Here is a 16,402-nt window from a genome sequence, read left to right as displayed (position 1 = left end):
GAAAATGTGACTTAATTTAGTCAATATTTTATTATTGCATATTCATTCATTATTAGTACATCTATCTATCTATCTATCTATCTATCTATCTATCTATTTAATCTACAGACAAGTCGACAACATTGTCAAAACGATATCCATTCCCACCCCAGACAGCAACATTGGCCCAGATCCAGCCACAACTGGTACATGTGGATTCAACGCATACCAGATGTGGGCCGGATCTGGGCCAACACTTTGTTGCTGGTCACTTTACAAAGAAAAACTACTACACACCTATAGACTGAAAACGTGATACACATGTGCATGACGTCACCGTTTTCACAAATTCACGTTTTTACACTGAGACTATAACAGTATTGTTTTCAAAAACTTGTTCCGTTTCAAAAGTTTCCATTTGCAAGGCCCCCCAAAACGCTGTTGTCGTGTAAATAAACAGCCAAAATGCATAAAAAGTTGTACATTTTTGCCCTTTTTGCAATGACTTTATAGGCATTTGCACAGGAAGATACCACACAAAACTGATTTCGGGCCGGTTTCTGAGGCAGCGTAACGGTTTAATAATATACAGCAAAATAGAGCAAGCTTTGGTGATAACTAAGCAAATGTGTAATTACTAGTAATTTCTTGCTAGAAATGACATCAGAAGTGGAAAACGGTGGTCAAAAACTTACATTTACACACAAACTGACCACTAACAGCAACTTTCAGATGCCATCTTTATTTTTTTAGCTCAAATGTCACAGAATGGAAAGCACAGGATTGTGGGATGTCAAAGACAGCGAAGGATACATCTATAAAAGCCACTTGAAGGCAAGGGTTAGCAAAAAAACAATAAAATAAAATGAAATAATAAAACAATTAGGTATATTTACCTATAATTAATACAGTGGTTACGGAAAGACCCCCTTAAATTTTTCACTCTTTGTTATATTGCAGCCATTGGCTAAAATCATTTAAGTTCATTATTGTACACACAGCACCCCATATTGACAAAAACACAGAATTGTTGACATTTTTGCACATTTATTAAAAAAGAAAAACTGAAATATCACATGGTCCTAAGTATTCAGACCCTTTGCTCAGTATTTAGTAGAAGCACCCTTTTGATCTAATACAGCCATGAGTCTTTTTGGGAAAAGGGCAACAAGTTTTTCACACCTGGATTTGGGTATCCTCTGCCATTCCTCCTTGCAGATCCTCTCCAGTTCTGTTAGGTTGGATGGTAAACGTTGGTGGACAGACATTTTCAGGTCTCTCCAGAGATGCTCAATTGGGTTTAAGTCAGGGCTCTGGCTGGGCCGTTCAAGAACAGTCACGGAGTTGTTGTGAAGCCACTCCTTTGTTATTTTAGCTGTGTGCTTAGGGTCATTGTCTTGTTGGAAGGTGAACCTTCGGCCCAGTCTGAGGTCCAGAGCACTCTGGAGAAGGTTTTCGTCCAGGATATCCCTGTACTTGGCCGCATTTATCTTTCCCTCGATTGCAACCAGTCGTCCTGTCCCTGCAGCTGAAAAACACCCCCACAGCATGATGCTGCCACCACCATGCTTCACTGTTGAGACTGTATTGGACAGGTGATGAGCAGTGCCTGGTTTTCTCCACACATACCGCTTCGAAATAAGGCCAAAAAGTTCTATCTTGGTCTCATCAGACCAGAGAATCTTATTTATCACCATCTTGGAGTCCTTCAGGTGTGCTTTCATGTGTCTTGCACTGTGGAGAGGCTTCCGTCGGGCCACTCTGCCATAAAGCCCCGACTGGTGGATGGCTGCAGTGATGGTTGACTTACTACAACTTTCTCCCATCTCCCGACTGCATCTCTGGAGCTCAGCCACAGTGATCTTTGGGTTCTTCTTTACCTCTCTCACCAAGGCTCTTCTCCCCCGATAGCTCAGTTTGGCCGGACGGCCAGCTCTAGGAAGCGTTCTGGTCGTCCCAAAAGTCTTCTATTTAAGGATTATGGAGGCCACTGTGCTCTTAGGAACCTTAAGTGCAGCAGAATTTTTTTTGTAACCTTGGCCAGGTCTGTGCCTTGCCACAATTCTGTCTCTGAGCTCTTCAGGCAGTTCCTTTGACCTCATGATTCTCATTTGCTCTGACATGCACTGTGCGCTGTAAGGTCTTATATAGACAGGTGTGTGGCTTTCCTAATCAAGTCCAATCAGTATAATCAAACACAGCTGGACTCAAATGAAGGTGTAGAACCATCTCAAGGATGATCAGAAGAAATGGACAGCACCTGAGTTAAATATATGAGTGTCACAGCAAAGGGTCTGAATACTTAGGACCATGTGATATTTCAGTTTTTCTTTTTTAATAAATGTGCAAAAATGTCAACAATTCTGTGTTTTTCTGTCAATATGGGGTGCTGTGTGTACAATAATGAGGAAAAAAAATGAACTTAAATGATTTTAGCAAATGGCTGCAATATAACAAAGAGTGAAAAGTTTAAGGGGGTCTGAATACTTTCCGTACCCACTGTAGGTAATTAGGAAAGAGACCAGAGGCCGTTTTTTTTAAATGGATGTCAATGGAGAAGAGACTTCACTATGCTGAATAAACTGCTTTTGTGGGGGAAAACGGCTTATCGTTTAATGAATTGACAGTCCATTGGCTAATCTTCAACATGTTTACTCTTGAAGATTGATCTATTTTTCGAGTTTACTCCCAAAAAAATATTTTTATTTTTTATTTATTTTACCAAACAGTAACTGACTGTGGCACAATTCTGAACAAAATGTAATGACGACAATACTGTAATGTGAGTGGTTATCAAGCCACAAGTGATCCAAGTTAGCCGTTACGCTTTCTCCGATGGTAGAGCCACTGACCCTCGTATCTCCCAATAATAAGACCATCTCTGCTAGCTATGCTGCCTTAAAAAATCTATAAGATGAAGGTATCTCTGGAGACAGAAAGTGAAGCTAACATTGGATTTGGACGTGCATTGATGTACGTAGGAAGAAAGTCCACACAACTCTACCTCACTGGTTCTCACGTCTATCGTGGTAGGCACTAGGTAATTAGGTACCATATATATTTGAAGGTGTACAAGGTCTGAGAACTCAGTCTCCTGCTCCAAATTTGAGAAACTTTCTAAGTTATTCATTTATGAATGTTTTAGACCTATTTTAGTGTGTTGTCACTGAAAAAGCGTGTTCAGTTAGAAGTTGAAATATTAGCCAGGGCTATCCCCTTGTAACTGACTATACATTTTAAATAGGCTAATCATTCTTTATAGATTTTTCTTCAAACCCATTTTTGTTTCATCCTCATATCATTGACGGATAAATAAAAAACTTTAAAATATGAACGTGCAAACTAGTGGTATAGCATCACTGCTACATTCACAACTGAAAAAGTACACCAACCTCATTTATTTCTTTTAAATCTGCAGTTTATTGTGATATGGAGAGATTATTTTAAAATGAACAACTCCAATTGTTAAAAAAAAAAGAAAATAAAGGAAGAAACACATATTCACATATTCAACAAAGACCATCTCACAATCTCATTCCTTATGCTTTTATTTCTAATAGGGGTTGGAAACATGTTTCACCTCATTGAGCATTTTGTGAACCCAGGATTGCACTGAACGTGGATGACGAGATGATGTGGAACGTTTTTCAGTAAGCAAGATTCATACACACAAATATTCCCTTTCTCCCCCCATTTCCCCCTCATCATCATTCACTGGTCATGTGTTGGCTTTTGTTCAGAGAAATTCAGCTCTACTCTTTCTTGTCACTCTTCTTTTCGTCCTTTTCGTGATACTCGAGGAAGAAGTCATTGCAGGCGACGGTGAGGGCGCCCACGAGGATGACAAACTCTGTGAAGTCCACCTCACCGTCATTGTTTGAATCCAGGTCTCCCATAACTTTATCTACCGCATCCTTATCCTGTGCATTCTGTGGAGCAAGAGAGATGCAGATAAAGATTATTAGAAACATTTGACTTTCGCAAAGAAAACAAAACTCTTTCTCCTCACCCCAAGGTAGTTGCCCAGCTCCTGCGTTAGCATCTCTTTGAGTTCCTGCCTACTCAGAGTATATTTGTCGCCCTCATTCCCAGAGTACTTGTGGAACGTCTGGATCATCAGCTGCATGGCGCTCTCCAGAGTAGAGGCATTCTCTGAGTTTAGAGTGGACATTCTGGAGAAAAACATGTATAGGTCACTGTAGCAAGTGACTGTATTTAGACTTATGAAATGCACTCAACGATGCACAAAAGGTTTTCTTTAGGGGGAGTATTTCTGGCTCGTGTTAAATATTTAAAAGCACGAGGCAGGCTTATTTTCTTAGACCGCAACAGTAAAAACATTGCAAAAGAAGCGGTAATATATTCTCGGCTTAAAACGCAATGACTTCCCCTTCCAGATCATCCTACAAGGGGCTTGACTTAACTACAGAAGGGAAATGTGACTCGCCAGATAAGAGTGAAATCCTAAACTGGAGAACACACTCCGAACCTGGGGAGGAAGTTACCCGGCCAAGTGTAATCCGAGCCAATCTCAGTGCCCACAACTCACTACACACACACACATAACACTGCACTGGGTTTGAGATGTGCCATGTCCTGATGGATTAACTGATAAATATATTGGGTTGGGAAAAATTATTTAAGAGGAGAAGAAAACCCTCCTCAGATACGTCTACAGAGATGAGTCACAAGCCATGCAAAACTTGAGGTGGGGAGCCTCAGAAAAGCCATTTTAAAACAGGCTTGTTTAATAGCTGATATTTACACCAAACTTTTATTTAGCACATGATTTTCTTTGTGCAAAAGACGCCAAGGTCTTTATTTACCAGTCTGGTCCAAAACCTCAAAAGGAGCATCAGGCAGCACAAAAGCCATCTAAGATAAAGCACTAAAATTCACAATTACAATCTGTTCTTCCATCCATCCTTTGCTTTCCCTTACCTTGCTGTTAGATGATTGCTGCTCTTCTGTTCCTTGAGGAGAGATGAATGCTGGTGAAGACAGGAGGCGATGGCCAGCATCTTATATACCTATTTGGTCCTCCTCCCATTATACCTTACACTCCTCCCTCCCTCCTTCCATCCATCCTTCATTTATTTCTGCCTACCTATTTCCAACCTTTTGTTCTCTCTTTTTACACATTCACAGTGTTAAGGGAAAAATACAAAAACAGTGTTGCAAAAAAAAAGAGTAAATGTGATGTTGACACTCAGTGACGTAATTGAAAGAGCGAAAGTTTTCTGCTTTAGATGGTAACTCGAGCAATTGAAAACAAGTAAGATACTCTGTTTTGTTTTGTTGATTTACTTTCCTACTTATCTATTGGAAGAACATGCAATTCATGTATATAAACATGCTCTGAAGACCTGGACTTTACTGAAAGAAGAGCTTTTGGGTAAATAGATATGTTTGATCCTAAAGGTTAGTTATATGTTCTGGTGCTTGTCACATTAAACTTTTAGAGACGTGATAGTTCAGCACCCCGAACTAAATCATTTACCTCCTGTAAGTGATGACTGAGACACAAACATCGCTGTCCCAAAAAAACAGTCAGCTCTAGAAATACTACAGTATTTGCAGTTATGCTGTAAAATATGGTTTATACATTCTATATAAAGAATAATTTATATGTTTTATAGTCATAACATTATTTTAAGTAAAATTTTACACTTAAGTATTTAAGTATACATACATAAAATACACATATGTTAGTATGTAAGTCTATAATTAGAATTAATGTAAAAGCAATTATATAACATGTTTACATTTTTCTCCATTCTGTCAGTTGATGGAGTTTTAGTTCCTTGCCACTGCCACCTTTTTTGCCTTTATCGCCTTTTTTCACCTTTGTTGCCATTGGCTTTTGGCTTGCTTAGCTGGGGACATTTAATTTAATATTCAACAATATTATTGATCTGCCTGCATTGACACCATTATATGAGAACTGAACTGAGCTGGACGATGACATCACAGTTTTCTTCAGAGCGGCTATATATATAAATGAACTAAATTAAAAACTTTTTTACAACAAAAATTAAACATCACTGAACTTACTTAAGCTGGACTGTGACGCTATTTTCTTCTAAACTTTGTTGCATTATTTTCCTGTTATCTCTGTAAAGCTGTAAATCTGCATTGTAAAAAGCGCTATATAAATAAATGTGACTTGACTTCATTATTAACATAATGGCATATGCCATAAGATGAAATGGGGTCAGGTGCCTGAGGAATGATTATGTTACAGGCCAACCAAGGATACATGGCACAAATGTGGTTACTAACAGCCCAAGGGTCTTTAGAGGTGGCGATTTACTCTCAGGTGTGTGTGTGTGTGTGTGTGTGTGTGTGTGTGTGTGTGTGTGTGTGTGTGTGTGTGTGTGTGTGTGTGTGTGTGTGTGTGTGTGTGTGTGTGTGTGTGTGTGTGTGTGTGTGTGTGTGTGTGTGTGTGTGTGTGTGTGTGTGTGTGTGTGTGTGTGTGTGTGTGTGTGTGTGTGTGTGTTGAGTGAGCATCTGACTAGATGTGGTCCTGTCACACCTGATACTGCTGCACAGGTGTTAATTCAAACAGTGTCCATACACATATGGCAGCCAACTGAAAACACACACACACACACTTTTACATGAGGTTTATGGAGACCTTCCATTGGCGTAACGGGTTTTTATACTGTAAACCTATCATCACAGAAATCTAAACACTGTTTAGTATGTTTTTGGTTTACGAGAACACAGGAGCCATGTTTACATTGTAATACCCATGTCATTATACACATTTTTGTCTTCATAAAACACAATTCCGCATATAAGAACACACACACACGAATGGGCAAATTTAAAGAAAACTAACACATTAAAACATGTATTCATGCTAGGGCACAGGTTGTACCTAAAACATGATGTTTAGCTTGTATTATATGTCTGAAAATGACTTAAATTACTATTGTGTCATTTTTTCCATATTTTTATTGAAAGATTATACAAAACATTCCTCCATTTTACCTCATCGTTCTTCCAAATAGACAAAGCTGAAGAGTAAATCTAGAAATGCAGAATGACTTAAATTCTTATGCATTGTTTTTTTTTTAATCTAGCAAGCATAAAAAGCATTAATCATTGCGTAAAAACACAATTAAAGGTAGGGTAGGCAATTTCGGAAAGGCTAGCAAGCTAGCTTTGAAAGCATAAGATCCCACCCTCTCTTCCGAGTGTCTCCAAAGCCACATCTCCTCCAAAAAATACATGAATGCGTACAGCCAGAGCAGAATCTGCGAAGCATCATGAGAGACGGCTTTAAATGACCTCATGTCTCAAAGCACAAAACATTACAATAATAATGAACATAAACAACTTAAAGAGCTCTGACTTGTACCACCTGACTGCTGCAGATTCATTTTGGCGTTGCCATCCCTTAATTACGGTAGTTACGGCGTGAACGCAGCATACGCTCGTTGTTTCGATGATGTGTGATGTCTATGCGAACGGGGTGTGTGGAGGTATGCAAAAACATACATTGACAGACAGGTATGACATCCTGTTATTGATTGGACGAATATTTTTTGGTCCTGAGACTTCCTCAGAAGATATATGTACATTGTACAAAGTATTTATTTATTTGATTATTTATCTATTTTGTATTGCTAACAAAAAGTGTTTATGAAAAACATTGCCTACCCAACCCTTAAATCCTTTATGAGTCTTGAAATGAAAACCTGTTATAATATGGAATTTAGGCAAAAGCAAAGGAAAAAAAGCAGGAACTTGTACAACATTTTTTTTTAGCACTTGTATTGGCCACAGGTCATTGTTTCATAATTTCATAAAATGTGAATACATGTAAACAGTATTATAATTTCAATGTAATATATTTGAAATGTAAAAGCCTTTCATATTATTGTAGTTTAATAGCAGATTGTATGGTGCATTAGAGAGAGACCGGGGCTAGTTGTTACACTCGGGGGTCACAAGGGCTCAGTCTCGGCAACTGTGGTTTTGAGTCAAAAGTACAGTTAAACATTTGTTATGTATTTCATGTATTGTAATTTCACACAATTTATTAATACATTGTGTGTTGGCCAAAACACACATGCGCATATACAGACTTTTACAATTTAGTAAGTAAAAGGTGTGACAACTAGCCCTATTCTCCTTTATTTACCACGATTACTGGTGATATACTCCAGCATTACAAATTAGTGTCAGTGTAATCAACTGTCATCAGTGTTTTGGGGCTTCTTCTGGACCACTGGCTGCGGATTTCCGCTCACTCATTGAGTTCGCCAGGTAGCCCACCAGCGTCAGGTACTCCTGGAAACTGACTTTCCCATCCTGGTTGTCATCCAGTCCTTTCATCATATCCTTCACTGCTGAGGAACTGTCAGTGTCCTGAGAGAGACAGATAGAATGTGTGAATCCTCAACTATTAAGCATTACTCAAACGAGCTTAGCCCAGTCAGGAATGGACACGCGTAATGAGGCATAGTAGGGGCGGAGTTAGTGATTTGGCGGCCCTAAGCAAATTCCAGGTATGGGCCCCAACACCAACTGTGCTCTTTTACTTTTGTAACAATTATTTAGCAGTCGCTCTCTCACATAGTTTGTATGGGGTCTATGGGATCGTGTAGCTAAATTCAGTAAATAATTAGTCAGCCTGATATTGTTCCAAAGCCGTATTACTTTTTTTTTTTTTATCACAAAAGAAGAATGCCTATGAGCCTGATGTATATTTATACTTTCTTTTCTGAGGTGAATATCTCTCTGAGTGAGTCAGACAGTTGTCACATGAACAAATAATGCAGAGTAAGCTATAGACCTTATGCACCAGAGAAACGAGGGCGTCGCCATCTTTAGAATATTGTCTTTTAACTTCGGTTTTTGCGGTCGCTCTGTATATTTCTATGGCATTGCTGTCCAGGAGTAATTCGCTTTTGAAGTGGATTTACTTAATGTAAAGTTAACGAAAGTTATCATGAGGGCTGTAATATTCGAAGCAGATGACTTAACAAATGTCAGTCGACCGGGAAGATTTTAAAACGAGCCGTTCATTAATAAACACGCAAAATCGCTGTGAAAATACAGACCGGAAGTCAAAAGACAATGAGTGCAGCGCTGAAAAGGGCCGGGGCTACATAAGGTCTATATCTCAGTTTAATAATTTAAAACTAAACATTTAATAGTTTTGTTATTTATAATAATTTTGTTATTTATAATGAATTCTTTAGCATTTACTTGGCCTGTTCCAGAATCAAAACACTGAGGGTGCTTCTGAAATCAGTGAGGGTGGTCTAGTTTGACATATAGTTATGTCCACGTCTAGTTTTGACATTTATATGCGGATGTCATTCCTGACGCTTTTCAGCATGTACGTGGCTGTTATTATCACTAAAAATCTCACAAAGTTCCATTATAATCAATGAAGCTCTCTACACTGCTCAATGAATCTCTTATTTACAGACTGTCTACACTTTGTTTGTTACAATGAGAGGATTTGAGGGCACACACTCGTTTGACTTTTGTTTCGAGCGGTGAGTGGATTCTAACTTAAACACCTCTGATTGGCAATTGCGTTCAAGAAATCCACTGATGTGTCTGTGAATGCACTGTGAAGATTTTCTTGTAATAAATTTTTTTATTAACATTTTTAACATAAAATCTTTAAGATGGACATGTTATGTGTCAACTAAATGGAGCAAAATGAGAGATTTGTTAAAAACATCTGGTCAAACATCAGGAACTCAGCTCCTTACACTCAGGATGTTGCCCAGCTGACTCTGGACTAACTTCTGGAAGCTCTTTCCACCCAGACTGTCCTTTCCCCGTGCTGAAGTCAGGTACTGCATAACAACTGTTTTAATGGCACCCTCCATATCTGGAACTGTACAAAGGAGAGGACAACATACGTAAATATACAGAACACAAACTGATTCACTTTTCATTCTCTGACAATATGTGGACCTCATGGGATAATTCCACGGGGTACTTGGAGATATTTTGATCTAGCTTTGTTATACCTACCCTGTAAAACAGTAAGAGTGACTTATATTATATTATATTATATTATATTATATTATATTATATTATATTATATTATATTATATATTTTTCTAACCACTTGTTCTAATCAGGGTTGTAGGGATGCTGGAGCCTATCAGCGTCTGCAGGCTGAAGGCAGGAATACATAATACATAATCTGAAGGTCAGATGTATATAATGTAGTAAAAATTTACATAATACTTTTTTTTTTGATATATAACTACACTTTATCATTTCCTGCCATAAAAGCCATCTGATGTTCTTAAAAATGACGGCTTTTACTTGTTTCATTTACCCAGTGGGCACCTTGATATCAATTTGACGTTAAAAATTTGTCAAAACTTGATCAAGATGTTGTATATCATTTTAAGGTCAGTCTGGAAGGCAATTTCTTCCAGTAGTAATTAGTCTCTTAGGAATTAATTTTGGTTCCATGACTTGAAGTACATGAGGTTTCTGTTTTAGGCCACATTTACGCAAATACAGTTAAAAAAAGTTTTAGTTAAAAATGGTGTTGTGTAAATGGCCCCTTAGTTTATATCTCCTAGTTTTACATGTGTTAGTTGTTTCATAGTTACTCATTTGCTAACTGATTAATCTCCCGTCACTGAGTGGCCGTTTACTCTACACCGTTTTCAACTAAAAATGGAAAACGTTTTATGCATTTTGGCCATTCATTTACACGACAATGTTTTGGGGGCCTGAAAATGCTAACTTTTGAAAACGGCGACATCACGCATATTAGTTTTTCTTTATCAAATGCTGGCCTTGCATGCATTATGCAGCATTTTAGTCATTTTCGCGGATACGTGTGAACGGGATCGTTTTGACAACTTTGTTGTCTGTACGCGAAAAACGCAAATGAAAAACGTTTCTGTTTTTAGTACATCATTGTTGTGTAAACGTACCCTGGATGTGTATAATGAGACAGCGTTTTCAGTTGTTTCTTTAGTTAGTAAGTGTTAGTAAGTGATGTTTTAGCAGCTGGGATAACAAAAAGGAAGGGCAGGTATTGGAAAATGAGTGACCTGAGGAGAGGGATGATGTTAGAATAATTAAAGAGCATGAAGAAGGGAGGCGAGAGAAAGGAGCAGAGGAGGAGTGTGTAGAGCTGTAGAGTATACATACCAAGACAATGGAACCTGTGATCTTTAACGGACATTCAATCCACAGGCTCACATTACCATTGGGGTTGCCTGCTACATGTCTGTTGTTACACTCTCTCTATCTCATCCAACAACAAAAATACACAAAAGCCCACACACACTCTTACAGGCCTTTCCTCTTGGATGAGTACCCCTTTAAACCTTTCCTTACAAACACACAAAGTGAAGCAATATAGTGTATCCTACTGCATTTCATGTTGTTGTACTGTATAAGATCCCATCACATATTTGACACTAATAAATAATTAATGATCTAATTTGGGTTTCCATCCAGTGACATTTAGCTGGCTAGTCCATAACAGACACAAGGTACAGTAAAACACCAATGAAGGCCACAATCCCAAGCATTTTTATGTTATGGACGATAATGGTATTGAATTTCTGTACTAGTTTGTCTAATGAAAATAAAAGCCTAAAAATGAATAATTTTAAATACAAGTAAGGTTACACCATTATAATGTACAGTATGTAATTGGTATTCATTTTGAGACCTGCTAAAGATTACAATTTTATTAAATTATTAGTGTTTTACTTTTTACAGACTAGCTTAGAGAGTGTGACAGTAAATTTAATCTAAATGTAAAAATGACAATGCACAATAAAAAAATATATAGAAAAAGACTAAACGGGTAGGCAAAAAATCAGATTTTTGCAGCCTGACTGAACAAGCCCTGCATTTTCCTTTGAGACAAGCTACAGTACAACGCTCACATGCACACACAAAATGAATGTGATTTTAATGTGGGTGTGACGTATGGGTAATTCTATAGGCCACCCCTTTCAAGTAAATCTTCCATCTGACAGACGTCACACCTGAATACTTACACTACACCACTAACATTATTACACCACTGTCCTGAAGTCTTCCTAATTACTGATGGACCTCTATTAACCTAATTAGACAGAGAAGCCTGGACAGGGTTTGGGTGAAAATGACTGGAGGTAGACCTGGCGGAATTTACTGAATATAATGGTTATTATTCCCTTCTCTTCTGAGCAACCAAGGTGGCATTGCATTACTGTAGTTACAGACGTGGAAAGACAGATTCTTTGCATGAATAAGGTCATGCGTGTGGCTGTGAGAATCTGCTGTTTGCTGCAGAGAGAAGTGTCTTTGTCTTTAAATATGTTGTCATTGTTCTAAATGGGACGCTATTCATTAGGAGTGATACTCAAGCTCAGACTGGGACAGATGAAGAAAGAAGCATCAGGCAGGATGATGGATAGGTGCTCCTAGTGATTAGTGCAAAAGGACCTAAACAAACTGTCATGTAATGAGATGCTGTGAAATTCAGAAGTCAACAAAACCCATTTAGCCTTGCAAAACATGCCAGCCAAAAGGAAATGAGCACTATAAAAGCACGCTGGAAAGCACTGCAACAGACTTGTTCAGACTTCAGTGAGTGCCACACAATAGCTCCATTGTTGGGGAGCAACTCATTTTATTATTAAATTCTATTAAATTCTGAAGCGTGACAGTAGTGTAGCTTTTCCAGTAATAAGTTACTTTAGCAAAAGTATATAGGGCAACTAAATGCTGAGCTGAAGGAATAAACAAACTGTCTCATACATAGTTTGATTCATTACTGCGATTCGATTTGTCCTAAACGGTCATCCCTTATTTTTGCAGTGCTGGATTCTGATGGATGAAGTGAAGTCTGATTCATTATAGTGAAATCGATTTGTTCAGAAGTTTCATGTAAATGAACAGATTTACTAAAATTATTATTTGACTCACTTATGCAAATTTTACTTCTATTTCTAAATTTACCTGTTCAAGTTTTAGGTAACACTTTATTTTAAGGAGACGTAGTTACACGTTACTACATGTAGTAATACAGTAAAGTATGCACAATTACGAGTAAGTATAGTAAGTACATGCAGTTAATAATATTACTCAGTACTTATTTAAATAAGTACAATGTAACTACATCACCTTAAAATAAAGTGTAACCCAAGTTTAATAGTGTTAATTGTAATTGAGTGTTCATTCATTCAAAATCACTCATTGTGTCTATGCCAGAAAAATGTGGCTATGATTACATTATAAATTGCATAATATATATTAGAATTGGATAGACACATTTTTTATTTAAAAATAATAATTTGCCGATTTAACTGTTGGTTGTATCAGCAGTAACTTGACTGTTGGTGTTGCTACTTAAAGCAAAAAACTTAAAGCAAATTATTAAACTTGTAGCTTGGCAAGCAACACTTTAAAGTAGCTTCTGTGGAGACAGTCTGAATAGCAACAGCCTTTAGTCAGTATTGTTGACAATATTTAATTTTGTGCATATGAAATTAGGCTTTGGAGAATGGACGTATAGTCTGTTCAATAGGTTCAACATATTGACACCAGATAGGCTATACAACATTACAACCAATTGAACGGACTGTTTGTTTTCATTTTTCAATAAATAAATACTGCATCTACCCTAAATAAGGTCAATGGGTAGATTTTTTTTGCTCACTGGGGGCAAATAAAAATACAATAGTGGCAAAATTAAGTCTCAGTGTGCTTTCCTCCCAGTTTTCTTTATTGAACTGCATTCCATGCTCGCTCCTCTAGATGTCCCTCCAGGCTACTTGTGGTTTACCCTTGTTTCCTGATGGTGACTAAAAAATGCCAAACTTGCCTCACTAGTTGAAAATGTAAAGAATGAGGATTAGAAAGTGAGTAAATGAATAAGACTGTTCACATTTCTCATGTTCAGCTCAAAAAACACATAAACTTGTAAACACTTGATGTGCAGGCATTTCTTCAAGATATTCTTGTTCCTGCAAAGACATACTTTAGCTATCACACTTAACTCATTGCCCTAACATGACTGGAATGATCTGATTCCTAAAATAACTGAGCGGATACAGGACACATCATAGACCTAATATATATATATTTTTTCAAATAAATGTTCTTTTAAAAAAAAAAATTGCATGCATGGATGTAAAGTATACTTGGGTAACTGTACTTCATTACTAAAGTGTTATGTTAGAAAATTTATACTTTGTAATATTAATAGGCTACGTAATATTAATAATATTTTTTCTATAGGCCTACAATGAAGTGAATGATTTGGAGCAACGCATGGGAATAATTTTGGAGTGGAATGTCCAAAAAAAGGACAGTTTTAGTATTTTTTTCATTAAGTGGTGGTGTTTTACAGTGTAGTCCTAGGCTATGCCTAAATGTTAATGCTCTCTATCTGTGAGGTGTAAATAATGTCCTTATCGTGTACCAGGCTGTCAGCACTTGAAGGCAACGTTGAGGAAGTTGTCTCGAGCTCTGGGTTATAGGACAGCTCCCACCATCGCTGTCTCATCTCTGTATTCATTATTAACGCCGTTCTGGTGGCCGTGTCGCCGCTGACACATTGAGGTCGTGCTTCGTCCGGTTGAGATGATCGAGAGCCTTTCCCCCAAACGCTCGTAAGGTCGACTGCCTTGCTTATCCCCGCAAACGACGCATGATAATGAGCGAATCTATTCACCTCACGCGGAGGATTTGCGGCAGAAGCCGCGCGCGGGCGCGCTCCGAGAAAACGCTCTGAATTAATAAAAGGCTGGTTTCTGGTTTCTTATTTGGTGTAAAGGGAGAAGGGCTTGCGTTACATTTATAAGGAATTGGATCGGCTACCTTTAAGACACCGGACAAGTGAGCCTGGTCGCGCGTCAGGACTGAAATATTTAGGCAGAGTAGGAGGATTAAACGGAAAGTGACACATTTGCACTGGGCACGAAACCTTTTTCATGGAACCCTGTTCACTTGATGCCAAAGTTCTGTATTCGTGTCTTCCAACCAGCCAACAGAGCAGTTTTACAAGCTGAAAAATGCCCCAAACTTAAGCGAACACACCAGACCAAACTACGACCAGAAAACCACTTTAGGCTATTTTTAACAAGGGTATCGAGACAAAGCAAGTTAAATAAATGATGAATATTCTAAACACAGAAACAGATGTGTTATAATAGCCACAAAGCCATCCCATTTTATTCTAAACCGACTTAGTATTATCAAATAAAACAATAGAGTTTGTTCTCTCAGGATCAAATAGGAATGCTTACCTAGTTTTCAAAGCTTTTCTTCTGCTGATTCTTGCCTCTTCTAAGTTAAGCCAGTACAATGCCTATAAAATGGCTCTTCTGTGAATTCCAATCTTCCCAAGTTGCTTTTTTTCCCATCAAATCACTGGGCGTATACCCAGAACTTTATGGGTGGGGAAAACAGGATATATTACTCAAGAGAGGTGTTGTGCGGACATAACTCCCCTGAAAGAGTAGTCTACTACTATCATAACCTAGCTGGAAAATGAGGTGAGAGGTGAGAAGAGGGTTTAGGAAGTGAATAATACCACTTCAATCTCTATTTTTATTTATTTATTTTTTAGGTTTTTATGGTAGGTTTTAATACCTACCACATTTTCTGCTTTGTGGTTTATTATGTTCTGTTCCAACTGCATGGCCCATGTCTAAATGACCTGAGAGAGTGTGTGCCTATCACAAGTAGGAGCATGTATTTGGTTGTTGCACAAAGGATTAGTGAGACACTGGCATTGTGAGATCATCACAGCCACACCTTGAGAGTTTAGTCAGATACCGTTTTCCAAGTTTTGAGCCAACACATTCATCAAAATATACATTTAAGAAGTCTTCTTTACCGCGTAACTTTCTTTCCGCAGTGTGAGGGAGGGAGGAAGAGAGAAAGAATGTAGCTATGTGAGAGAGAAAGCACAGCATACCAGAACACAATTATCAGGAACATGTGCTTTCCAATTACCAAGACAAAACCCTCACAGTCCAGTGATTCTCCTCCACCCTGTTCTCTAAGCCCACACTCTCTGTTTGTTTGGTTTACTATGCAACATTAATGTAGGTTTTGTTTGCCTTTGAGTAGTATTGTTCGCCGTAATTATGGTACTACAATACAACAGAATTTATTGCTGTCACTGCATTAAAACTTTAATTACAATGCAAAATTTCAAAAGTCAAAAGTATAATATATATATATATATACAGTATAAAACATTATTTTATATTTTACCCATTATAATTTTAATTTTAATTTGAGGCCCTCTGACTGAATATGCCAGTGAAAATCAGACCTTCTGTATCTGCTCAGAATAGTATAGGTTAACCTATAAAAAAAAAAAAAATTCCCAGTATAAGATAACATGGGTAGCACTTCTTACAGTTAGAAAACACATACAGTATTAGAATATCTTGCTTACTACCAC

The 16,402-nt window shown here is 37.8% G+C and overlaps 2 protein-coding genes across 2 annotated transcripts; both read right to left on the bottom strand.

Annotated features, from left to right (window-relative positions):
- Positions 1-3,511: 3,511 nt before the first annotated feature.
- s100t (S100 calcium binding protein T) lies at positions 3,512-5,000 on the bottom strand (the record flags this gene model as incomplete). Its single annotated transcript, XM_082149928.1, has 3 exons — positions 3,512-3,908; positions 3,989-4,151; positions 4,921-5,000. 3 exons carry the CDS (start codon positions 4,998-5,000, stop codon positions 3,732-3,734), a joined length of 420 nt encoding a protein of 139 aa, XP_082006054.1. The 3' UTR covers positions 3,512-3,731.
- Positions 5,001-6,916: 1,916 nt separating this feature from the next.
- LOC309483868 (protein S100-A13) lies at positions 6,917-15,386 on the bottom strand. Its single transcript, XM_082149931.1, has 3 exons — positions 15,234-15,386; positions 9,720-9,847; positions 6,917-8,358 (listed from the first exon to the last, which is right to left on the bottom strand). Exons 2-3 carry the CDS (start codon positions 9,837-9,839, stop codon positions 8,191-8,193), a joined length of 288 nt encoding a protein of 95 aa, XP_082006057.1. The 5' UTR covers positions 9,840-9,847; positions 15,234-15,386; the 3' UTR covers positions 6,917-8,190.
- Positions 15,387-16,402: the final 1,016 nt, after the last annotated feature.

This window comes from Leuciscus leuciscus (assembly GCF_965113295.1).
Source record: "Leuciscus leuciscus genome assembly, chromosome: 20".
Lineage (NCBI taxonomy): Eukaryota > Metazoa > Chordata > Actinopteri > Cypriniformes > Leuciscidae > Leuciscus > Leuciscus leuciscus.
Note: the sequence above shows the minus strand (reverse complement) of the source record. Positions and strands in the feature narration are given on the sequence as shown.

What these genes read in the sequence shown, in the direction of transcription:
- LOC309483868 (XM_082149931.1), bottom strand. Translation starts at nt 9,839, where the DNA reads ATGGAGGGTGCCATTAAAACAGTTGTTATGCAGTACCTGACTTCAGCA. An exon ending in AGCTGGGCAACATCCTGAGT is followed by an intron (nt 8,359 to 9,719) that starts GTAAGGAGCTGA and finishes TGTCTCTCTCAG; the next exon opens with GACACTGACAGTTCCTCAGC.